At 42.4% G+C, this 24,757-nt stretch overlaps 1 protein-coding gene across 3 annotated transcripts; it reads right to left on the bottom strand.

The window, feature by feature from the left end:
• Nucleotides 1–57: 57 nt before the first annotated feature.
• Nucleotides 58–24,488, bottom strand: BMX (BMX non-receptor tyrosine kinase). Of its 3 annotated transcripts, none has more exons than XM_083612336.1 (19): nucleotides 24,399–24,488; nucleotides 22,456–22,612; nucleotides 22,209–22,313; nucleotides 20,687–20,768; nucleotides 17,742–17,861; nucleotides 15,533–15,594; nucleotides 13,242–13,423; nucleotides 12,467–12,529; nucleotides 12,140–12,202; nucleotides 11,181–11,235; nucleotides 9,333–9,412; nucleotides 8,291–8,418; nucleotides 6,539–6,613; nucleotides 6,236–6,404; nucleotides 4,586–4,802; nucleotides 4,358–4,422; nucleotides 3,264–3,382; nucleotides 1,789–1,946; nucleotides 58–408 (listed from the first exon to the last, which is right to left on the bottom strand). In XM_083612336.1, exons 2-19 carry the CDS (start codon nucleotides 22,600–22,602, stop codon nucleotides 334–336), a joined length of 1,965 nt encoding a protein of 654 aa, XP_083468462.1. In that variant the 5' UTR covers nucleotides 22,603–22,612; nucleotides 24,399–24,488; the 3' UTR covers nucleotides 58–333. The 3 variants fall into 3 exon arrangements, with proteins under 3 accessions (XP_083468462.1, XP_083468461.1, XP_083468460.1); XM_083612335.1 differs by lacking the exon at nucleotides 24,399–24,488 and adding an exon at nucleotides 23,161–24,252; XM_083612334.1 differs by lacking the exon at nucleotides 24,399–24,488 and adding an exon at nucleotides 23,333–24,252.
• Between the last annotated feature and the right edge of the window lie 269 nt (nucleotides 24,489–24,757).

Here is a 24,757-nt window from a genome sequence, read left to right as displayed (position 1 = left end):
TCAATTTTTCTGGGAAAAAAAGGCTTTGGAAAAAAACGGGGGGGGGGCTGTTCCCCCCCTATTTTTCCAGTTTTTTTCCAGGCCTTCCCATCTCTACTGCTATATGCAAACTGCATTCTACTACAGATCCTCAGCAGCCTTAACAATCTGAAGAAGAAAAACAACCCATGAATATTTAAATAAAAATTCAATATGTGTTTCTCATGCCATTTCTTTTATTCATCTTTTAGCCGTTTCACTGGTTTAATAAATCATTGGGGCAAGAGTTTCCAAACCAGATTTTAGAGATGGCATTAGCGCAAGGGCTCACAAAAGAAAAGGCTGGACAATCCTTCAGTGCTTGTCATCTTCTCTGTGTGGTTCAATGAGAGAAAGCAGATGGCAAAATGTGGGACGTTTCTCAGGCAGCTGTATGAAAAGGAGAAACCAACCAACTCAGCGCTTGCCATTGATTGGTGGCCATTATTATTATTATTAACGTGATTAACAAATACAAAACACACAAAATCAACATGTAACAATAATTAAAACCAACATACAATAAAACACAGTACAGCAAGCAGAAGAAATTGGACTAAAAGATCTCCTCTAGCTGTGTAACCAAGCCATGGACATAACTGGGGCACCACCATCACCGAGAAGGCCTTGCCTTATATCACCACCCCATGAGTCACACCCACTGGGGGACCAAAAGGAGCTCCTCCAGCCATCGCAAGGCCTTGGCTAGTAGGAACCTTAATATGTGGGGAACATTCCGTGCCATAGCATGAAGAACTTTGGAAGGTCATCTACATTTCATTTATTGTTTCGTCTTTGGAAACTTTTGTCAAACAAGCTCCTCTTTGAGCATGTGATGTTCCTTGCTCATCCTCATAGCATTGGTCTATCTAGCCCAGTATTGTGTACTCTGACTGAGAATGGGTCTCCAAGGCCTTAGGCAGAGGTCTTCCCAATCCAAACCTTGAGAGCTTTCATCTAAGAGGATATCGGGGATTAAACCTGAGATGTTTTACATGCCTTCTGAACCTGAACCCTCTCCAATGCCCACCACAAATGTGACCAGTCTGAACAGTACCTAAAGACAGGTGCCATAATAATAAAACATGGAGTGTATTTTTGGATCAGTACCTTTAAATAGTGCCTATGGCAGTACCACACACTCATAAACTTTTGGAGCGGTGTTAAAACTTTTTTTAAAAAATGGGGTCAGATGTGAAATGAAGGGTACACAGCTACTGATGCACTTAAGAATAAGGTTGACTAAATCAAAAGAGGTATACAAGCACATTTACTTTTTTTCAGGCATACTAGGCTACAAAAACAGGACTACAGCTTTATTTTTCTACATCACAGCCTTCTTGTTTAAAAAGTCAAAGAAGCTTGTGTGTGTGTGTACGCGTGTGTGTGTGCTTTCCAGGGAAGGTAATGCTTCTCTTATTAATTTAAGCAAATCCTTTGACAAAATAATGCTTTTATGAAAACCATAATTGTTCAAGATTCCGTTCAGTTCTGATGTGTTATCATTTAAAGTCAGGCACCTTAGTCCAAACCACTGGACACACCTGGGACTCCTACACACTTAGTCTTCTCACTACAATGGAGTGACAAGTTCTGTGCTTGTGCGGAGTTTGTCCTCTCCCATTAAAATAATAAGTGAGCCTTTACTGACAAGAGAAGGTCCAGGCACACCCAGAGGCATACAGCTGCAAAAGACAGCAATAGTGGGGGGCGGGGGGGGGGGGTAAAATCACTTTTCTTTTTCAGCCTCAAGTCAACTAGGACACATACCTCATTCCAGCAGCTATACATTATTTGATAGATTGCCTGGGAAGCCAACTGCGGGCGATAAAGCCGATAGCCAAGGCAAACCTTTTCAATCACTTGCATGTTGTCATACTGCTCATAGGGTTGCTTCCCCAGAGTGAACACCTCCCACATTAAAATTCCTGTAGACATGTCCATAGAGTGGGGGGAAACAAGGTATTATAATGGTACATAAAACCCAGAAGGACATTACGAAATAAAAAATGGTTGCTTCTGGGCCATCTGTTTACTGAGCATTCATGTGGATTTGTTGGCACTAAGTTTGCAGGCAAGTTAAGAAGACGTCTGCTGCTTGTTGAGGTTCCATTCCGATTTGTTTGCAGGGATGTTAGATGACGAGGCATCAGGCAATCATCATCTCCCACTTTTCACTGTGTTTCCCCCATCGCTTTCCTCATTTCAGAATGTCGTATTTTGGTTACGCAAGACCATTCAATCAACTTCAATTGTGCAACATGAATTTGCAAGGTGTGAGAATGAATCCCACCCCCAAATAGCAACAGCCTGGAAGCATCCTTATTTGTGTGACAGTTATTTCTTGATATAGGAGCATCATATTCTGCATAAGATGCCCATTATTTATTTCATTCCATTCATGAATCGTTTCTCATAAAATATGCCAAAGTTATTTCACAGTAAAAACATGATGAAAGACCAGCTGTATACTGAATTGCCTCTGCTGTTTAAAAACCCACAGCCTCTCTCGCTAATTTAAGTGTTTATAACTTGTTCTTGTTCCGTCATGCATTTTTTGTGCTACTAAGCTACTTCTCTTTGACTTCACAGTTACCTTTCCCCCCCCCCCCTTGAAAGTGCACTTGAAATATCCACAAGCCAAAAAAGGAGCATGCCAGTCTCTGTGTGAACTGCTGGCAGCTGGTCCAAATGGGCAGGTGTGGAAAGGTGTGGCACAGTACAAATTGGCAACTGATAAACAGCATCCTTGTACCAGTTGCTGCCACTCCTGAGAGGTATCCTTTGCTCTGCTTTTTGTTTAGTGCTGCTATGGCTCGGCAGAAGTGGTATCTAGATTTGATCATCTATCTGACTGAGTATTTTTTTAAGACTGCTCTATTTCCAAAAGTGCATGAACACCCAAATTTTAATTGCTTTGGGACACTGAGCTATTTAATTAGGAAATAACGCCAAGCTGGAGAGAAAAAGAAAGAGAACAAAGAGCTGTCCATGCATTTGGAAATATATTTCCTATATGGCAAAGAAAGTCCATGCAATATAGACCTTCACAATCTGGGCATAATCCAACAGGGATGTGTCCTGCACAAGTCCTATTGGTTTCACTAGAAGAATTCCTTAGGGTGCATTATATCATCACTCTGTGCCTGATCAGTCGCAGGTCCATCCATTTATTTAGATAAACAACATCTAAGGGCTTTTCTTCACTTCATGTAGCATTTTCAATAGTTGCATTACATACTCACCAAAGGCCCACACATCCGATTTGCTGCTGAACTTGGTATAATGAAAAACCTCTGGTGCTGACCACTTCACAGGAAATTTAGTTCCTAAAGAACTCACATACTGGTCATCAAGCACATATCTATAAGGCAAGATTCACTTTTTAGGATTCACGGAGCAAAATGAAGGATGTATCCGAGTGACACCTCAGTTGAACCTACTCTGCTGAGATGTCTGCCAAAAACAACCAGATGGTTATACCCAATGACAGGCCTATAACTAACCGATAACTAACTTAGATCCATTCATGTCAGTAGGTTCACTCTGAGTAAAACTGAGCTGGCTACAACCCAGTAATACAAATATCAAAATATTGGTTATCAAATCACCCATCTATCCGTTTTTTGTAGAAGCTGGTTTGGACATGGAATGCGAAAAGAAAATTCACAACAACCTTCTGGCAAATGTAAAGTATGTTTCTTATAAACAATATCAATATGAAAACTTCCCAAGATCCTTAGATAACCACTAGCTTGAGGCTAGTTTAGGGATGGACAAATTCCCCCACCCCCGCCTTGCCCCCCAATAATTTACAGCTCACTATGAAGCAGAGATGTATCTATTTTAAAAAAAATCCATCTCAAAATAGTATTTAAAAATGTATTAATATTTTAAGAAGATTCAATCCATATTTGATACATAAGCCAGGAGTGGGATGAGGATTGCCAAAACATTTTTCAGGCAATCTCTGTATGAAGACAGACAAAAAAAACCAACAACCCTGAGGGGGTTGTGCACTAAACACTCCCTTACTTCAAGAAGCAGTGGAGAAAGCAGCTTCTTTTAAAACAAACAAACAACCTCAAAACCTTGATTTAGCTGCTGTCTGTGATGCTGGTAGCAGTAACGAAACTCTGATCTTAGCCACCCGGCCATGAGTTTCTTAACCCAGGATAACTTGACTGCAGTTTAGTTCCAGATTATTTGAGAAGGAAAATGTGGTGCCTTTTAGGCTATCATGAGAGCTGCCATTTTTGAATGTCTCGTTAATGTGTGTGTGTGTTTTTAATCAGCATTATAATATTTTCCCCCATTGAAGCTAAAGATTGAGACTTACCTTGTCATTCCAAAGTCGGACACCTTCACTGTAAGATCAGTATCAACCAGGCAATTTCTAGCAGCCTTTGCAGAGAGCACAAGAAACAAAATCAGTTTAGAAACAGATGTGATGCTGATCAGTGCTGTGAATCTCCTAAATCACCCCACCGCCCCCCTAACAACCACAGGTTGTTAAAAAACAAAAAAAATCCACACCCATTCCAAGTTCTGCTTTCCAAGAACTTACCAAATCGCGGTGTATGAACTGATGTTCCTCAAGGAAAGCCATTGCTTCACAAACATGGTAACACATCTCCATCAGTTGAAAGGGATGCAGCCCTTTGCCATGGGCTTTTAAGTAACTAAGCAAGCAGCCATTAGCCATATATTCAGCCACTATGTAGATGGGATAGGTCTTTGTGCAAACACCATACAATTTAACAAGTTTGGGGTGATTCAGTTTCCTAAAACGAAGTACTGGATTTTAACACTTATATAAACATACACGGGGCACTTGCATGCACCTCCAGAAACCCATGCAATTATTGTCTATTCTCAGTCCCCCCCCCCCCGAAGCTACATAAAGACATACTAATTAAAAACACAGTGTAACGGCTGAGCGATACTAGTTGGATCAAAAATATAGTCAAGGAAGGCTTGACATGGGTAGTGCTTCAATAGGGATTGCAGTGCAAATATAAAACCCATATTGGCCAGAACATCCATTCATATGCATCAGAAATGTTTTCGTCTAAAGGAACACTAATCAAACAATATTGTAAATAACTGACAAAAATGCTTCTTCATATTAAAGGCATTGATAGGGCAGACAAAACCTATGGTTATCTTAGTTATGTAAAGCGACCCCTGACCGTTAGGTCCAGTTGCGGACGACTCTGGGGTTGCGGCGCTCATCTCGCTTTATTGGCCAAGGGAGCCGGCGTACAGCTTCCGGGTCATGTGGCCAGCATGACTAAGCCACTTCTGGCGAAGCAGAGCAGCGCACAGGAATGCTGTTTACCTTCCTGCCGGAGTGGTACCTATTTATCTACTTGCACTTTGAGGTGCTTTCGAACTGCTAGGTTGGCAGGAGCAGGGACCGAGCAACGGGAGCTCACCCCGTAGCAGCGATTCGAACTGCCGACCTTCTGATCAGCAAGCCCTAGGCTCTGTGGTTTAGACCACAGCGAATCATATAATTTTAGAGTTGGAAGGGCCAAGAAGGTGATCTAATCCAATGCCCTGCAATGCAGTAATGTTTTGAGTAACATGGGACTTGAACCCATAACCCAGAGATTAAGAGTCTCATGTTCTGCTGATTGAGCTGAAGTTGAAATTATTGCATGAACGATACGGATGCTATGTCTACAGTTGCCAAAAACTTTAAACAACCCCCTTTGGAATATTTAACAGAGGCAATTAAAAAATAGGTAAAGGGTGCTTAAATACTTTACTCTGCCCCTGAGAGCTGCTTATTGCCTGTCCCTTTCGTTTATTGAATTATTGCAAATGTTTTTATATCACCATTCAACAAAGGTTTCCAGGGCAGTTTACATAAAAGGAAGCGAAGGAAAAATCTTAAAATACAGAAGACAAAAACTAAAACGCTTCAAGATCTCAAAAGCCAAATCAATACAATAAGCAGGGCTCACATTAAGGCTGAAAGGCTTGGAAGAACAGGGCGCTCTTTGCCTGGTGCCAAAATGACAACAAAATAGGTAGAATTCTGTGGAGAGAACAGGTGCCACCACTGAGAAGGCCCTCACTGTGGCTGCCACCTGCATTGCCTCAGACAGGGCTGATACTGACTGTCAGAATGCAGAATCTCTACTGCAGTTCCTAATGTACGGGTAGGCACATATGGACTTAGTGTCATTTAGGGAAAACCCTTGCTTACATCATGGTTTCAGCTTCTTCCAAGAATTCATCTTCAGACATTGACCCTTCCTTGATCATTTTAACAGCAACGTATTTCTTTTTCCACTTTCCCACCTGCACCACTCCAAACTGACCACTCCCTATTTCCTTCAGCAAGACGATATCTTCACGCTTTAGCTCCCAGGGGCCTAAGTTTGATAGAAAGAGTTGTTATATTAGATCATATATATGTTGTTGTTGTTTGGTGTGGGGTTTTAGAGAAGGGTTTCCTGGAAAAACTATTACTAATTTCCTACCACAGTCAAAAAAGGCTTTCCCCTACCTTTTCCCAAAGGTGCTGTGGATGGAACTTTGTTTGCCTTCGTAGACACTGCATGTCGAAGTCTTGTAACTATACCTAGAAATTAAGTTCACCAAATAAGGTAAGTTTGCTGAGAAAGGGAACCTGTGTCTTAAGACCTGCGTGAGAGGCACTGCTGAACGTTCCATCTATAATCATGGCACACTCCATGGCAACTCATAACAGGGTCTTCTCAGTTATGAGTCCCTGAATATGGAAATATGTTTGTCCCCTTTGTTGATGTCTTCTCAACTTCTCTCAACTTCTCAGTGGTAGAGAGCATCTGCTTTGAATGTAGAATATGTCCCAGGTTCAACCCCTGACATTTCTAAGGGCTGGACTCCAAACTTCATCGTCCTCAACCACTGGCGGTGCTGACTGGGACTAGTTGGAGCTGAGGTCCTGTAATCTCTGGTAGGCCACAGATTCCTGATCCCTGATTTATGGGAATAAGCATGACCTACTTCCAAGGGGGGGGGGGTATTTACTGTGACTAAAATATGCAGATAACTGGAGAAATCAAAAGCTGTTGTCAAATATAGTTAATGTTCTTTGTCTACTTTTGCCTGGATCTGTAATAGTTATTATCATTTATAGATATACAGTGGTACCTCGGGTTAAGTACTTAATTCGTTCTGGAGGTCTGTTCTTAACCTGAAACTGTTCTTAACCTGAAGCACCACTTTAGCTAATAGGGCCTCCTGCTGCCGCTGCTGCACGATTTCTGTTCTCATCCTGAAGCAAAGTTCTTAACCCAAGGTAATATTTCTGGGTTAGCAGAGTCTGTAACCTGCAGCGTATGTAACCTGAGGTACCACTGTAAAGGTAAAGGACCCCTGGACGGTTAAGTCCAATCAAAGGCGAATATGGGGTTGCGGTGCTCATCTCCTTCTTCAGACCAAGGGAGCCAGCATTTGTCCACAGACAGCTTTCCGGGTCATGTGGCCAGCATGACTAAACTGCTTCTGGTGCAACGGAACACCGTGACAGAAGCCAGAGTGCATGGAAACGCCATTTACCTTTGAGCCACAACAGTACCTATTTATCTACTCACACTGGTGTGCTTTTGAACTGCTAGATTGGCAGAAGCTGGGACAGAGCAACAGGAGCTCACCCTGTCATGGGGATTCGAACCGCCGACCTTCCGATCAGCAAGCCCAAGAGGCTCAGTGGTTTAGATCACAGCGCCACCCGCTTCCCTTATCATTTACACAACACTTGAAGATGTTGGATCTTTCCACAATAAAAGAAAACCAATAAATAATTAACAACTTGCTGTCCTTTCTTGAAATTCAACATCAGCTGCAACTGCACTGCCCAATGATAGGACCAGCAATGGTAAGCCTTAGTAGAATCTTCTCAGGCTGCAATTCTATGCCCAGTTTGCCTTGGAGTGAGCCTCACTGAACACAATGGGACTTACCTCTGGGTAAACATGTTTAGGCACTGCCAGTATCGCCATTTGGAAACTGAGGCTAAGAGAGAGCGGTTTGCGCATAAGTCTATCTAGCTGGTCAGAGAATGAAGTAAGATGAAGATTGGGAATTCCCAGCTCACACTCTTAGACTACAATCACAAATACACCTAGTAAGGAGTAAGACCTACGTTGAACACATGTGTAGACATGTGTAGGAATGTACTAAAAGCAAACACACACAATAGGGAAATTGACATTCGTGAACACAATGCAAATCGTGAACACAATGCAAATCATGAAATGATAAAGCGATTTACCTGCTGAATTATGCTGATGATAACGAATAAGCTCAGGAACTGAATCAAAACAGTAATTCTCAGCCAGGTAAAACTGTTTTTTGTTGTTTACATTGACATGGTAGTGTTTAACGATTCCTTTCTTATCTCTGGAAAAAATGAAGACAAACCATTCCAGCTAGCATAAGGAAAAGGAGAGGAATCTCTTAGAGGAGGGGTTTTTCAAAGCCCACTTGGGAGGGCTAAACATTATTGAGGCCCACCAGTCACAAAGGGATGGTAGACAGAGATGGAGATAGACATAATCACCTGGCTATTACAGACGTCATTCACCATATAACTAATCTCTTTGGTAACAGCTAAATTATTTGCTACAGCAATTCCCTTGTGGCAGAGTTCTATACTGTACAGTAGTTTAGCTTTCCTCAAGTTAAGTCTAGACAGTGGTTCTGGAGGTATCATGACCTGGGCTGAATCTAGACATATATTAAAAAAACACTGTGAGAATGCTTTTTTTTTAAAAAAGTTTAAAAATATACATTGAATTTGCCATTAGCTCACCATTGCCATCTAGTATCACATAATACACTTAAAACACACTTTAAATGTTATTTGCAGCTGTACAGCTGAGTCTTCAGCCTCTCTTTTCTTTTAGCAGAATTTGCTGATCCAAAGGCTCTAAGCAGAGAGCGCAATCTGTTTTATATTTTCCCCTTCCTTCTGTGTCTCCAAGTGTTTCTGCTCATCTCCTGTAATTTCTTCTCCTTTCATGTGTGTAACTTTTAACTTATTTGCCACAAGCTGTCAGTTCCTATCATACCTCCTAATTTCTCTCTCCACTTCCCATTCTCTCTGCCTGTTTCCCCATATAGACAAGCACGTAGCACTGAAACCAGCCTTCAGAATAGGGACACTTTAATTTGAATTATATATGAACACAGATGCAATCTGAATCCAGAAAAAGCAACTGTACAGCTTGGTTCACATTTGAGGAAAGACCAATACATTAAATCAGGTATACATTATATTGAAGGGGTATATTATATATACCTTGCCTACTTACCTGCAAGTCATGCTGAGTACAGATACAGTGTATTTCCCTGCATGGCTGGAATTACGAACCATGTAAGCCCCATCCTTCCCCTTTTAATAAAAACCAGAAGAGAACCTTTGTAGTAGTTGAGAGGATGGATGCTCTGTTAGTTTTTCATAAAATGTGAGGCCTGTTTCATTGATATACACTCGTACCTTGGTTCTCGAATGCCTTGGTACTCGAACGCCAAAAACCCGAAAGTAAGTGTTCCAGTTTTTGAACGTTTTTCGGAAGCTGAACGTCTGACGGGGCTTCCGCTTGTGTGCAGGAAGCTCCTGCAGCCAACCGGAAGCTGCGCCTTGTTTTTTTAACGTTTCAGGAGTTGAACAGACTTCCGGAACGGATTACGTTCGAGAACCAAGGTACGGCTGTATTAGAGATGTTCTAAAAGTGCATCAAACTATGCTTTTGTATAGCTCCTTGCCAATCACCAAGGGTCAGTGCAAGCAAACCATATGCAAGGACGGACATCACCAACACACTGAGAGGCAGCTGACATGCTTATATACATTGTTCACCCTACACACATATAAAAAAAAGTTCTGAAAATGCTTTTTTAAAAAGCGTTTCTAAAAATACACTGAATTTTCCATTAGGCTCACCATCGCCATCTAGTGCCACATTGTATTTTCCACTTAAAATGTTTTATTTGCAGCTGTATAGCTGAATCCCATGACTCCTTAATTTGCATCAGGAAAAAAATATTGAGGGGGGTAGGCACAGAATGGAAGACGTTAATTGGGAGGAGGGCTGGAAAGATCTTCGCCCTCTGAAAGAGAAATAATAGCATAGCCGCCCATCCTAAACACATTTCCTCTGAATTCAGTTTGTGATCTAATTATAATGTTTATGCGGAAGAGTTCATTTTCTTCAGGTATTCGCAGGGGTCCATTAATGGAGAGGCAGGAGGGGAGTCAGCTGCTTGTCTCATGAGTGTTCAACTCCCTCTTGATGCCCTCAAATTTTAAAGTTAACACTAAATGAATATTTTGAGTTGGCATCTCTTCCACTACAGTTTTCTAATTCCAGGAGTGTCAGGGCCATTAAGTAGACTTGTTTTACTCTCATTGTGAACAGACAGGTGTGTGGCAGTGATGGGGGTTCTGACTGGGAGCACAGCCTGATCTAGCCTGGCCTCTCTGCATCTGCTGTCAGAAGAATTAGCTGTGCAGGTTGAAGCTGCACAACAAATGGCGTGTATAGTTTGGCCCTCAATAGCTGCCTTGAGTATCATCAGGGAAAAAGGTGGGGTATAAAATATATAACAACAGCAGCAACAACATAAGAAGACAGCAATTTCGGCTCCAACCTCAACTTTGGCACAATCAGTGATGTTTCCGTTCTGCTGAAGTTCTGTTTCTGCCAAATACTACATTATCCATCTCACTGCATGCTATTTAACATAATATAAATCATTCTTTTCATATGCTATGGATTTAATGTAAACAATGACATAATTGTTTCCATGCCATTCACTTTGATGTAAAGGAAATGTTGAAACTCTGTATAAAGTAAGTCATTAATGGTGTATTGGTTGCAGGATATATATATATATATATATATATATATATATATATACACACACACACACACACACACACACACACACACGTTGTGAGTGAATGCCAATTGTATTCACTGGATTGATTTTCATTCCAGATCTGGGATAAAAATGTGAAGAACGGCAATTTCCACTTCCGTTTCTGACTGAATTCTCTGACACTCCCAGCCTGCACTATTACAAAGGAAGAAAGCAAATGCTTGCAGCTAAAGGCAATGCAGAAACCTAATAAATGTGTAGGAATTTTTAAATACTACCTTCTGCTGCAGCAGTTGCTCTGCCTGGGCCCTTGAGAGTTTACCAGCATACCAACTACAACAAAAGAAATTGCTAACATATTACATTCACAGCACACAATTATTCTGTAATTGCATTATTATGGAGTAACACTTTCATTATTTGAATGAGGATTGAAGAATCTCTCCCGCGCAATGAGCATGCCATGATTTTGGAATAAGGTTATGTGATAAATCACTTAAAGAAAATGTTCATGTTGTTAAGCATCCCATGGGACAGGTTAAAAAGTTCTGAAACTCACTTTTAAAACCCTCACATATTTACTAAGCAGTGGCTGCCACATGCAGTTTCTAAGTAAATACTTCTGTGAAACCTTTAAAGGCTTAAACTCCCTTGAAAATGAATTTTCAATTACTACTGTAGCATAGATGATTGCTGCCACATTTATTTAATGCTGGTACCACAACACACCCACACCACAGAGAATATATGTTTACATCACTTCCCCTCACCCCAAATGCTTCACGAACATTATCTCATAAATCCTTACAATAGACTTCTTCCTAATTGCTGAAAAGTGCCTCAGCAGTCCTTACAACAGAGTATTGCTATCTACATGTTGAAAATGTTCAGATGAGATGGAAAAATGACAGCTTTTCTAGCACCACTCAAAAAGATTGTGGCTGGTCTGGGGTGGGGGTGGGGGTGGGTGTAATGGGAGATTTGGAACACTTGGAGGAAGAGTGGGATGCAGATACAATAAACAGTAATAATGACAGTGTGTTGTAGTCTCTGCACAGACAGAAGCATGGGGAAGCTGGCAGTAGCAGTAGCGCAGTGTATATCAGTGCCAGCAGGATAGCGCATTTATATCTCTGCTTGCCTATCCTGTAGTAAAGGTCTTCCTGCACTGAATACTTAAACTAATGCACTGTGCACCGCCATCCCAATGATCAACCACACCCAGTTTCCGCCTCACTCATTATTAGCAATGCTTTCCTCCTCTTCAGTTGATGACGCTTTAGCTGTATCGACGCTTCTTCTGCGAATGCAAAAAAGGCACAATGAGTTCTCCATTTACTCCCCAGGTCATCAGGAGAACTGCAACACTGATATTAATCCTCACCTAGGCGATAGTGAGCCAGAAAGACCACAATCTGACTCAGAATAAGGCTGTTTCCTATGTTCCTCACTGAATCTGAGGAAGCACAGTCTAGTCACTCCTGATTTCGCAGAATAAATATATGGATTCTCTCTTTGGTATATACAGCATAGAATATGGAAGTCAAAATGGATGGTGATTTACCCTGGTTTTTCGGTGGCCTGGGATACCTCCTTCAAATAGACGCGGGGTGCAAAGCCCTCATTTCTGCAAATGAAAAATACAAAAAAAAAGTTATTTATAAAAACCTACATGAAGCACTTGGAAGGAAGACGATGAGCAATAAAACGAAACAAATAGATACCAGGTGACATGAAGTTGCCATGGTGTTTCTGCTGGTACTGCATGATAATTGGTGCCTTCCATCCATGTGGGATGAGGGCCAGCAATGTGGTTGGTGGATAGTCATGGTGTCTTTGTGGAAGTGGGTATCATAATTGGTTTATTACCTCTTTATTATGATTGGGCTTTTCACACTGCTGCTGGGACAACATCAATGTAAACTCTGGCATAACAGGAGATTACTCCACTGGCTGATAGGACTGCACAAGTCAAAGCATGTACAGCCAGCTAACCTCTGCATACAGCATACATATGGTTTCTTTCCATTTTATCCTCACAGAAACCCTGTGAGGTGGATTAGCTGAGAAGGACTTTGAATGAACCAAGGTGTCATGGAGCTTCTAGGCTAAGATTTGAACCTAGTCCAAGACCATCAACCATCCATGGAAACATACTCAGTTCATGCACCATCCGAATTGATCATTAGACAAGCTTTAAACAAAATAACACAGTGGGGTTGTTTGTTAAACTGGGGTAATTCTTCGTTAGAATTCTTCTGAGTACATCGGCTAACAGAATATGAAAACTATACCTCAGTAATAAGGAAATCTCTCTAAAGAACGAAGAGGAAACTTACCCGTCCAAATCCTTCACGAGCCACCAATCAGGAGCCTCATCGTTCATAACATAATATTTACTGTTTCTCACAAGAGGAACATCAGAGTTTCCTTTTGGCTCATAATTATAAATAGCTACTGCTTCTTTCAGAAATGACTTGTCAAGTGTTTGACCTGGAGGTTGATGGTCGTACTCGTTGTTCTGAAAGCCAGTAACATAAGATATGCCACAAAAGAATTTAGAAAAAGAAATCATTGCCATTTCAACAACAAAAACAAATTACACAGCGCTTTTCAAGTGTCCAGTGTACTCTACAAGCGTAACCTCATTAATCCTTAAACTGTGACTAAGGAAGGTCCTTTATCAACATGAACAGAAAAATCAGTATCTGTAATTTGTACAATTATAAGATGCCAATGAACTATGAACTAATCGCTGACCTACAGCACCCTCCCCCACTCCTGTGTCTGCCCACAGCTGCATGTGCCATTGGGAGTAAAAATGTTGCCCATTTCTGAACAATTTGGGACAAAGTTATCATGAATGTTCCATGTATATGCAAAGAGTGCGCTAAGGGTCGAGAGTCACAAACAACTATTAAAATTGTATCCTGGGTCATCCTGTTTTCTGATTTGCCTGTACAGTCTAGAGCAGAAGTGAATCATCCTGTGCTTGCTTAACCAACCCTAAGCAAACAAGCTACCACTTGGGTTTGCAGAAGGGATCGCCTATGAATGACTACCATTGTCAGGGGCATCCATTGAGAAAGGTAGTTAAAGGTAAAGGGACCCCTGACCATTAGGTCCAGTCATGGCCGACTCTGGGGTTGCAGCGCTCATCTTGTTTTATTGGCCAAGGGAGCCAGCGTACAGCTTCCGGGTCATGTGGCCAGCATGACGAAGCCGCTTCTGGCGAACCAGAGCAGTGCATGGAAACACCATTTACCTTCCCGCCGGAGTGGTACCTATTTATCTACTTGCACTTTGACGTGCTGCTAGGTGGGCAGGAGCAGGGACTGAGCAACGGGAGCTCACTCCGTCGCAGGGATTCGAACCACTGACCTTCTGATCAGCAAGTCCTAGGCTCTGTGGTTTAACCCACAGCGCCACCTGCGAAAGGTACACCCTTCTGATTAGGTTTAGGTTTAGGTCATTGCCAGTTCACTGCATTTCTTCATGGAAATCCCATCAGAAACAACAAACCTGTGGTCGTTGTGAGGCTATTGATTGCATATAAACAGGCTATACATTATACATCATAGATCAGAGAATTGCTTTAAGCTGCTTATAATCTCCTTGCAAAAAGTGCTAAATCACAAGCTGCCAAGGAGATAACATGGGAGTTGGGCCAGATGACCAGGAGGAGGTTGGGGAACTGAAAGGGGAAAGGTCCTGAAAAGCCCTAAGATCAAGTGCTGGTGAAAGCTGGAAAACGGGAAGTGCCATCAGATGTTTCCTGAAAAGCCCTTAGATCTAGTGCTAGTGAAAGCTGGAATGCTTGACAATGTGTGTGAAAGTGAAAGGACATGGGTATTCTCAGTGGAAAACTACTGAGCTGATATTAAATCCTGAAAGTACAGAATTAGCCTTGACATGGTCAAACCCAGTGAAAATCCTGTCCATGTATAGAGTTGGCACAGATATAATCTAAGATTGTATGTTTTGGCCTGGACTTAGAGGCGGGTGAACTATTTTAGATGCCCAGAGTGGAAGTGGGGTCTCAGCAGACATTTGAGCTAGGATGCTGGCTCATGAAAACTGAGTAAGTTGACTCAGTTTCAAGATTGTTAGCAGAGTCAGTGCGTATGCCAGCTAAACTGACTTAATGGGGGTGGGTCTGGTGGTCTTATCTGTACTTGGCCAATGCTAAACAGCTTGATATCACAAATGACCCTTTGTGGGGCTTGGCAGAATAGCTGTGGGGATATAAAATCACACGTTCATGGCCATCTCTTAATAATCTGATTCTTGTGAGGAGTCCCATTTTGGGAAATGTCTTGTATGTGTAAGCATGTTAACTTTCTGCTATAACCTTCGATCTTCTTTACTGTAATAATTCTGGAATAAAATTCTCTAGTACCTATTCCTGGTGTGTTCTGAATAGCTTGGTCCAATCCCTTACAAGTTTTGAGAAGACGACCCTACATGAATGTCCACTGTTTACGTGATTTATAAAGTCTACGCTTTCCATCTGTTCCAAGAGAAAGATGAGGCATGGGCCCCTCTTCTTTCAAACAGTCCCACATTGTTCATCCTAATGGAAGCAGCATATCTAAACAATCCATATTGACTGTGGCAAAGTTTTATTCACCTGTTTTCCTGGTACCGGTGGAAGCGGTTTTACTGCACTGCTTGCACTGTGAAGAATGTAATCTATATCAAGAATTAAGGGGGGAAAGGCTGGGTGAAATTAATGCCCTGAATCTCCACTGACAAGCAGACTTTGGAAAACTCTTATCAGGCAGCTTTGTTTATTACCACAGGAGTCATGGACTAACCCAGAGTGGGCTGTATTGTTCCCTCATTACCTTCTGAGAGCAAAATCTGGTTGAAAACAGACTGTGGGGTTCAGTGGCATAGCGTGGGGGGTGCAGGGGGGGCCGGCCACACCGGGCGCAACATCTGGGGGTTAGGGTTAGGGGGCGCAAATCCACGGGTTAGGGGGCACAAATTACTTGCCTTGCCCCGGGTGCTGACAACCCACGCTACGCCACTGGTGGGGTTACAATGTGGACCTTGGTCAAATCCATTTATATTCCTACATTCCAAGCAAGCATGGTATAAACATGCTTCTTTAAAAGCCTGAACTGTTTGAAAAAGGCAGTATATCAACTACATTATGCTGAAAACCTCAGAGTCTAAAGGGTGGTTGGGAAAAGTTTCTTCCTCCTCATCTAACTGTACAAATTAACTGGCAAACAAAACAGTGATGTTTTGTGCCAAGAACTCGGACGAAGAGCAATATTTGCATGTAGATAGTTTGTTTTGGAAATACTTCAGCTCACTGACATTTGCAGCTTTGTAGAAACAACAGGGCATTGCTTATTTCTCTTCCAGCAAATTTGCTGTGGTTCCCCTCTCACTGTTGGGAAAGGCTCAGTCTGAGCAGTACTACTTCCATCTGCAAGCGGGTTGCTCTTCTTCAAATAAGCACATATGGTAGGGCAGGCATCTCCAAACTTGGCCCTCCAGCTGTTTTGGGACTACAGTTCCCATCATCCCTGACCACTGGTCCTGTTATCTAGGGATGATGGGAGTTGTAGTCCCAAAAACAGCTGGAGAGCCAAGTTTGGGGGTGCCTGTGGTAGGGGAAAGCTAGGCTGGAACGCTCCCCTCCAATATGCCAGTTTTCTATATGGACAGATTTGATTGATTGATTGATTGATTGATTGAATGAATGTATGGAGCAGGAGCATCCAATCATGTAAACCCCCACCTGCAATCTGAAATTATACACCCCAGATACAGAGGGCGGTACAGTATTTAACAAAGTTATACTCAGAGCAGACCTACTGAAATTAATGGCGCTAACTTAGTCATACTAAAAGGCTCAGGACTGCAATACCTTAAGGACCATCTCTCCCCATACAAACTGACCTAGACCCTGCACTTGTCATCTAATAATAATAATAATAATAATAATAATAATAATAATAATAATAATTCATTTATACCCCACCCATCTGGCTGGGTTTCCCCAGCCATTCTGGGCGGCTCCCAACAGAATTAAAAGCACAATAAAACATCAAACATTAAAAATCTCCCTAAACAGGGCTGCCTTCAGATGTCTTCTAAAAGTCAGGTAGTTGTTTATTTCCTTGACAACTGATGGGAGGGCGTTCCACAGGGCGGGTGCCACTACCAAGAAGGCCCTTCTCTGTGTCCCCTCTCCCTGAGAGGTTTGGAGAGTGGCAACACAAGAAAGGACCTTTCCTGTGGTGGCTCCCTGGTACCACTGGGACTGTTATGATTTTTTTCCCTGTGACTGTTTTATTGTTTCTTATTATTGTGTTATGTCAATTATGTTTATAATGTTGTACACAGTCCTGGGATCTTTGAATAAAGGGCGGTATATAAATTGAATAAATAATAGATCATCATAATTTCAGTGGGCTAAACTGAGTTGAATGTCACCCATAATAATTACTCACACCATGCATTTAAATCACTAGGACAATGCTTTAAACAGTTATGGTGGTTTCCCTCAAAGAATTATTGGAGCTGTGGTTCGCTAAGGATGCTGAGGGCTGTTAAGGAAACCTCTATTCCACTCCAAGAACTACAATTCCCAGAGTGCTTTAACAGTCAGTCACTCTTCACATGTTACTGACATCTTTGTTGCTTTTATTGCAAAAGTGTGGTTTTGGTCTGTATACTGCCTTGTAATATTTTATATGAAAGGGCAGTTTGTAAAAAAAAGAAAGAAATACAAATGCCTTTAAAAAAAATATTGGAAAGGGCACAAAAAGCCTCAAATTTCCATTGTACGAATGATAGAAAGAGATGAAACAACACATTACACTTTCCCCAGATTATGCATCCAGGAGCCGCTTTGCAGGTTTGATTGCAGCACAGGAACTTCCCATTGGAATAGAATCTGCTGTGGTACTTGTTTAGTAAATCTGTATTGCCCAGAATCTCTGGAAAGCATAGAAAACAGAGGAGGTGGGGGTGGCAGGGGAGAGAGAGGAAGAGACTGAAAATGTTTTCTGCTATAAAACAATATAGACTAATAGCTCAGATGTAGGGCCAATTCACATGGACAAGGTGCGAATGCTGAGAATATGGACTGAGGTCAGGGCTGGCCCTGCCATTAGGCAGATGAGACAACAGCCTCAGCAAGCAAATGTTCAGGGATGGAAACCAGTGGTGAGGTCATAGTGGATAGGGCTGTGGTTGCCCCAGGGCCTAGCCTGCACCTCCTAGGTTGCTACACTCAGAAACAGTGGAAGATGTTGTCCTGCTGCAAGTCTTGAAGTAAGGTTCAGCCGGGGGTCCGGTCAACTTTTGCTCATGGAACAGGAGGGGCTCCATTTTGGTTTTCGGCTCAGGCTGCACAATATTGTGGACCAGCCCTGACTGAGTGTATCAGTGTAGTGATAACTGTACTAACAGTTTAGAAATGGTTGACACTGCACTTCTATACACGTTCTGCTCAAAAGGAAGCTTCAATGGGACTTATTCCCAGGTCAGCAGATACAGGATTGTAGCTTTAGCCTCTGGTTCAGAGCTCCCGAGTCCTCTGTTACTTTAAAGCATTTATATACCACTTTACATCACCTTAAATTTCAAGGTAATGTACAGCATAAACATAAAATAAGACACTAAAACAAAAGTAAAAGCAACAGATAAAATCCGACTTCTTTTTTTATATATATATTGCACATACTGAACTTCAACCTGAGCTGGAATAACTCATTCTCTTGCGTGAAGGGGGCAGTTTTGCACGCATAGGGAGATGCCTTATTTACGTGTGTGTGTGTCTGTGTGTGTGTGCATGCGTGCGCCTTCCAACAAGCCTTTTAAATCGAGATCTTTCCCAGCCTGCATCTATATTTGAATTGTTTCAAAGGTGTTTGTAAAGACGTCCCGTCATTTGTTGTTTGGTGCCCTGGGCACCTTTGGGGGGGAAAGCAGGGTATAAATTGAATGAATAAATACCAAGTCAGAACATTGATCCATTGGGCTTAGGCAGGGGATACCTCCAGCCCTACCAGAAAATACTGGGGCCGTCTGAATGCAAAGCAGATACTCTGGGCCTTCCTTATGAAGCTTTCTGCTTCCACTGGAATGAACAGGGGAGCTGTGTGTGTGTCCATCAGCCCCCAAAATGTCAAAGAAGCACTGACGTTGAACTTGTGGCGCAGGCGTATACACTATGTGTGCTAAAAACCAGAGCTGTAGCTAGGTGATCTTGCGCCCCTGGCAGAAGAACCATCAAGATTGTGCCCCTAAAGGTAAAGGGTAAAGGGACCCCTGACCATTAGGTCCAGTCGCGGACAACTCTGGGGTTGCGGCGCTCATCTCGCCTTATTGGCTGAGGGAGCCAGCGTATAGCTTCCGGTTCATGTGGCCAGCATGACTAAGCCGCTTCTGGCGAACCAGAGCAGTGCACGGAAACACCGTTTACCTTCCCGCCAGAGCGGTACCTATTTCTCTACTTGCACTTTGACGTGCTTTTGAACTGCTAGGTTGGCAGGAGCAGGGACCAAACAACGGGAGCTCACCCCGTCGCGGGGATTCGAACCACCGACCTTCTGATTGGCAAGTCCTAGGCTCTGTGGTTTAACCCACAGCGCCACCCGCGTCCCTTAGATTGTGCCCCTAGCCACAGACAAATTGGCTCTTCTTTCTGCCTCTCCTCCGACCACGCCCCCTGCATCCATTCAATTCCTCACACACTTCACCTTGTAATGAATTCTTTTTTTGTGTAATGAATTCTGATTGAAGGAAGTCGAAACAGAGAGAGGACACCAAGATGGGGAAGGCTGACCTAGATGACGGTATATAGGCATCTCCCCACTTACGCGCGGGTCAACTTCCGGGCCCCTGCGTGCATAAGTGAAGTCACAGAAAGTGGGGAGCACCCTACTTTAATAGGGAGGAGGGCATGGGAGTCAGCTCCTTGGAGCCAAGGTTCCTTCACGCCCCCTATAATATTTGAGGAGGCCACCCCACCCCCAGTTACTGGGCATTGCCATTCAATTAGCAAGCATGCACTCTATCTTGATTATACAGGGTGGTGCTTACCTGCCCCCCCCCCATATATTTTATTCAACTTGGCACCCTTGAAGGAGGGTGTGCAAGAGGAAAGAGAGAGAGAGAAGTGACAAATGACTAGGCAGGCTGGACAGGGCGCCCAGCGGAGGGTCTCGGCAGCCGATTTTGCAGGGCCCCCCCCACCTGCGCCCCTGGCAGGGGCCCACCTCACCACCCACTAGCTACGGCCCTGGTAAAGGCTAGGCAGCCACCATAAAACACACATGCCATTTAGATAGTTGCAAAAATTAGTTTTCAATTTCAAAGCGGCTAATCTGCTAAAAAAATAAAATTCAATTGGTTTACTTAACTCTGAAAGCCTCCCACAGTGTTATCTTCTTCAAGCTGTTCTGTAAAGAGCTTTCTCACAAAGGCACTATCAATTTCCTTAAGTCAGCCAAGTTTCATTATGCTACAGTGGTACCTCGGGTTACAGATGCTTCAGGTTACAGACTCTGCTAACCCAGAAATAGTACCTTGGGTTAAGAACTTTGCTTCAGGATGAGAACAGAAATCGCACGGCGGCAGCAGGAGGCCCCATTAGCTAAAGTGGTGCTTCAGGTCAAGAACAGTTTCAGTTAAGAACGAACCTCCGGAACGAATTAAATTCTTAACCCGAGGCACGACTGTATTTGGATTGGAAATCCTTTCAGGTTAGCTGTGAAACGTTAAAGAGTCCTCAGAGTCTGATGAAACAGCTTGTTACCTTTATGCAAAGCTTCCAGCCATCGGCTCCGGCTCTCTTCGTTTGCGGAGAAAACATACAGGAGGCCACCTTTGTACACAATCTATGCATAGGAGGAAACAGTTTTGGTGTTACTGAGCACTAAAATAAACAATGCACTGCTGGCCTGCCAGATGCTGGTGTGTTTCATGCGTGATATGGGTGAAACCAGTATAATTTCAGACACTGCCATGTGCAGAGAGTTATAAATTACAGTGCATGGCGGGGGAGGTAGATGAATTAATTCAAGCTGTGCATACAACAGATTTGAATGTGTATATTTGGGAAATCAGTCTGAGCTGGGTTTAGATCTGAATCCAGAATCAATATCAGCATAAAAATAAAAAATAAAATGATAAGACGCAATAGCAAAAATATTATCAGCCCAAAAATTCAAATAAAACAAAAACATGTCACCAAAAAGCAGCGTTACACCCAGCATTTATCATAATAACAGCAGAAGTGAGTTTAAAACAGCTCCCTATGCCTCAAATGATCTTTCAAAGCATACTTTGCAGCAAAGTATTATCTGGGTAGGAACAAGACAGGCCACTGCCCTAGAAAGGGTGTTCCAAATATAGAAGTTCTGTGGAAACCAAATAATTCATCTCCTAGATGATGTTAACTTTTTGGTCATTTCCTCCGAATCACAAGTCATTTGGTGGCATTCAAACCGTAAAACACACCAGGAAGCACCCACCAAGCAAATCTCCAAAAAGATGGCTTTATATTGTTGCATGCCATCCCAATTTCCAAGAAGTGCAAGGTTCCAGGTGCTTGCCCTCGGTTCAGTTTCCCGGGACTGAGGGGAAACGGAGACTGTGGTGTTTTTAGGATGTATGGTTTATTTATACATATATACAACCTGAGCCTACGATGGAAGGGCTAACGGCATTAACACCCCAAGAAGGTCTTTCTTCTTCCTCGGATTCAAACAGGAATCAGGCATGACTCTGTCTCCCCCAACTGCCCACCCTGCTGCCTGCCCCTTCTCCTTTCTAGCTCTCTCTTTTCCAACTCCCAGCACTGGCCTTTGCCTACCAGTCAGTTGAAGGAGGATGGCTCACCTATTTGTTATCCGGCACAGAGCCACTTCTTTTGTTACCTCATTGGCCCATACTTAGGGGCCCATTACTTCACTAGGAAGCTAGCCTGGCTATTCCAGGAATTGAATCCCTGCTGGATCCAGGGATTAAAGGGGGCTCAGGCATACAGTCTACCCACCCTAAACTCATAACAACACACTTGCCAAAACATCTGGTAAAGGCTTCCTTTCGGCGTTGCTACATTTGAGTTATTGGAGGAGATGTTTTTTCAAGATACCTGAACAAGTATACCAAGCCACTGAAGGAGGTCTTTTGGCTGAAACGTCTTGGGCTACCAGTACATATTCATCAACATGCTGAGGCAGGGCTTTCTCTTTTTGGAGGGGCATTCAAACTATAGGCACCATCCAGCAAATATGAATTCGCTACCGTAAATATTTTATTGTGTAGAGTTTTACCTGGAAGGGATACTGCCTCTCTGGCGGGGCTGGTTCATCTAGATTCACTTCCTCCGCACATCGAATTTTCTTAATTTCTATTGACCCTTTTCTGGTTCCTTTTTTCTAAGAACATAAAAGGAAGTAGGGAGAAAGTTTCCAATGCCCGGAAGGAGGAGTACATAACATGAAAAGGCATTAGGCAGAGGTTGAATACCCAAGAATCTCTTACCCGCTTACACTACATTCTAAGAAATCTATTTCTCACCTCTTTGTCATATTCATAGTAGGAAAGGCTTGTTTTCGTAAGAACAAAGAGTCGTTCTTTGTAATTATTTGGAGATATTTTTTTCTTTTGCTGAGACTTCTTCATCAGCAACTCTTCTAGAATGATTCTGTTCTCCGTGGTTTCCATTTTACGGTCACTAAAAGAGCAGGAAATGTTCCAAGTTAGAGAGCACCAATTAACCAACTGCAAAACTGAATCGAATTTGCAATTAAAATAATTCAATGTCAAATCTGAGTCTGCAACATAGCCCTTGTTACATATTATTTACCTACTCTCAAAATAAACAGCAACATAGAAACATTCGTTCCTTTGACTAAAATATAATGCTTGTAAATAGTCCCATTTATTCCACTGGATCTTGACTTTCAAATATGCACATTTATAAATATAACCCAAGCAAAATTATGTGCAAGATGGCAATTCTGAAGCAAAAAAACCCCAACAAATTAAAATGAGCAACAAAAGGAAATATTGGTATATTTCCTAGATTGTACAGACCTAAAGAACGCTCCCAGGCTTAATCCGCAAATATCACTGGAAATGTCAAAAACGTAACTTGCACTTATCTTAAAAAGATCATATGCGTACAGGAATACTAAAAGGCAGTAGAATTCATTATGTGATGCTATAAGGCGTACAAAATAATACTACTAATAAAATAAAATAAGAAGAAATGAGGCTTACCTCAACAAGGCACTTCCTACAGAGACAATATTCCTCTTCTCATGATGGATTCAAGAGGAAGTATCCTTCTCATTGCTTCTTTTACATATTTACCAAATATAGGAATGTCTTTCAGATGTTATTTGCATACAACTCATATTGTCCAACATCCCCTTTCCCAGTTATAACACACCTGTCTCTTGTTAGTTCGTCCATTTTTTGTACTAAGAGAAATATTTTCCAATGAATTGTTTAGGGTACGTTTTCACAAAGCGACACAACTGGAGTTTTTATTGCTTGTCTGCCACTGTGGGAATGAATCCCCTATCTGTGCAAATGTGATAGTTCCCCCCCCCCCAAGAAATCTGGATAACTGAAGTTAGGACTGCTGCACCAGACAACACTCTCCCCATTTTGATTTTCACATGCGTAGTGCTTTTAAGGAAGGTTGAACTATTTCCTAGGTATAAATATTAATTATGAGAATTATATAAAAAAAAATATCACACTCAGTGATATTTATTTTGTTTCTCCTTCCTACTTCTCTGCTATCTTTCTTCTAGAGCACTTCTACAAAGCTGTTCATTGTGGATGTGGTGCTGCTCAGGCATGCATGTTTTGTGTTGCATCCACACAACGTCATCCTCATCAAAATGGCACCCCATATTTCCCTGTTTAATCCAGTTTGATCCAGGCTTCCCAGAAAACCTGATAAATAAATGGGGGAGGAGAACCCCACACTTAGCAGGAATGGTAAATTTGGTTTAAATTGGAAGGAGCGGGGAATACGAGGTGGCATTTTGATTAAGAATGTACCATGTGGATACTGGAAAAAATTCTACTCATGAGCAGCACTGAATTCACAAATTAGCTCCTTCCAGCTTCTGTCTCATTTTGTAGCTCTTGGAGTCTCCATAGTTCTAAAGACCTCATTTCCTCTTGTACCCTGTTGCACTTCCTTTCCTCCAAGCAACCAGGATGCAGCTTTCCTCTGTTGGGTTCTTTTGAAATCAGATACCGCTTCGGAACTGTTATAAGGAAAAACTGCTCTGGGGGCCCTCAGGGAACAGTTTTTTCTTATAACAAAAGTAATTTTGCACAAATACTACTACACAGGAAGTATGTGGACGTTGAAAAAATCTCACCCCATGGCAAATGTAAAATGTGAAAACTGCAGAGGTGAAGGCATGCTGCATGCACTCCAGGCACTCATTAAGAAGTCACCGCTTTGTTAACTTACAGTGTTATGGTATACATACCTATTCAGAAGCAAATATTTGTGTTTAATGGCGATTACTCCCAAATAAGATAAAGTGGGTGTAGGTTTGCAGTAATCAAACTAGATTAAGGTTGGAGCTGTACTAATTTGCAGACCGGGGGTGGGGAATGCGGACCGGGGGTGGGGAGTGGGGCACCCCCCCAAAAGGCATAGTACTTGACAGGCCCATGCAGATCTTGTCTGCGGCCCAGGGCAGCAGTCTTGTTAGAATAAAGTTATAAACTCAAAAAATCAGCCGGTCCCTTGCAGGAAACTCTGTCCCCCTTAGCCCTACAAGGCCCATGTCAAGTGTAGGCCTACCTGGCTGCCTGTTGTTCCCCGGACTGGCCTGATCTTTGA

The sequence above is a fragment of the Podarcis filfolensis genome (assembly GCF_964270895.1).
Source record: "Podarcis filfolensis genome assembly, chromosome: 4".
In the NCBI taxonomy this organism is placed as follows: Eukaryota; Metazoa; Chordata; class Lepidosauria; order Squamata; family Lacertidae; genus Podarcis; species Podarcis filfolensis.
This window is presented reverse-complemented; position numbering and strand designations above follow the sequence as displayed.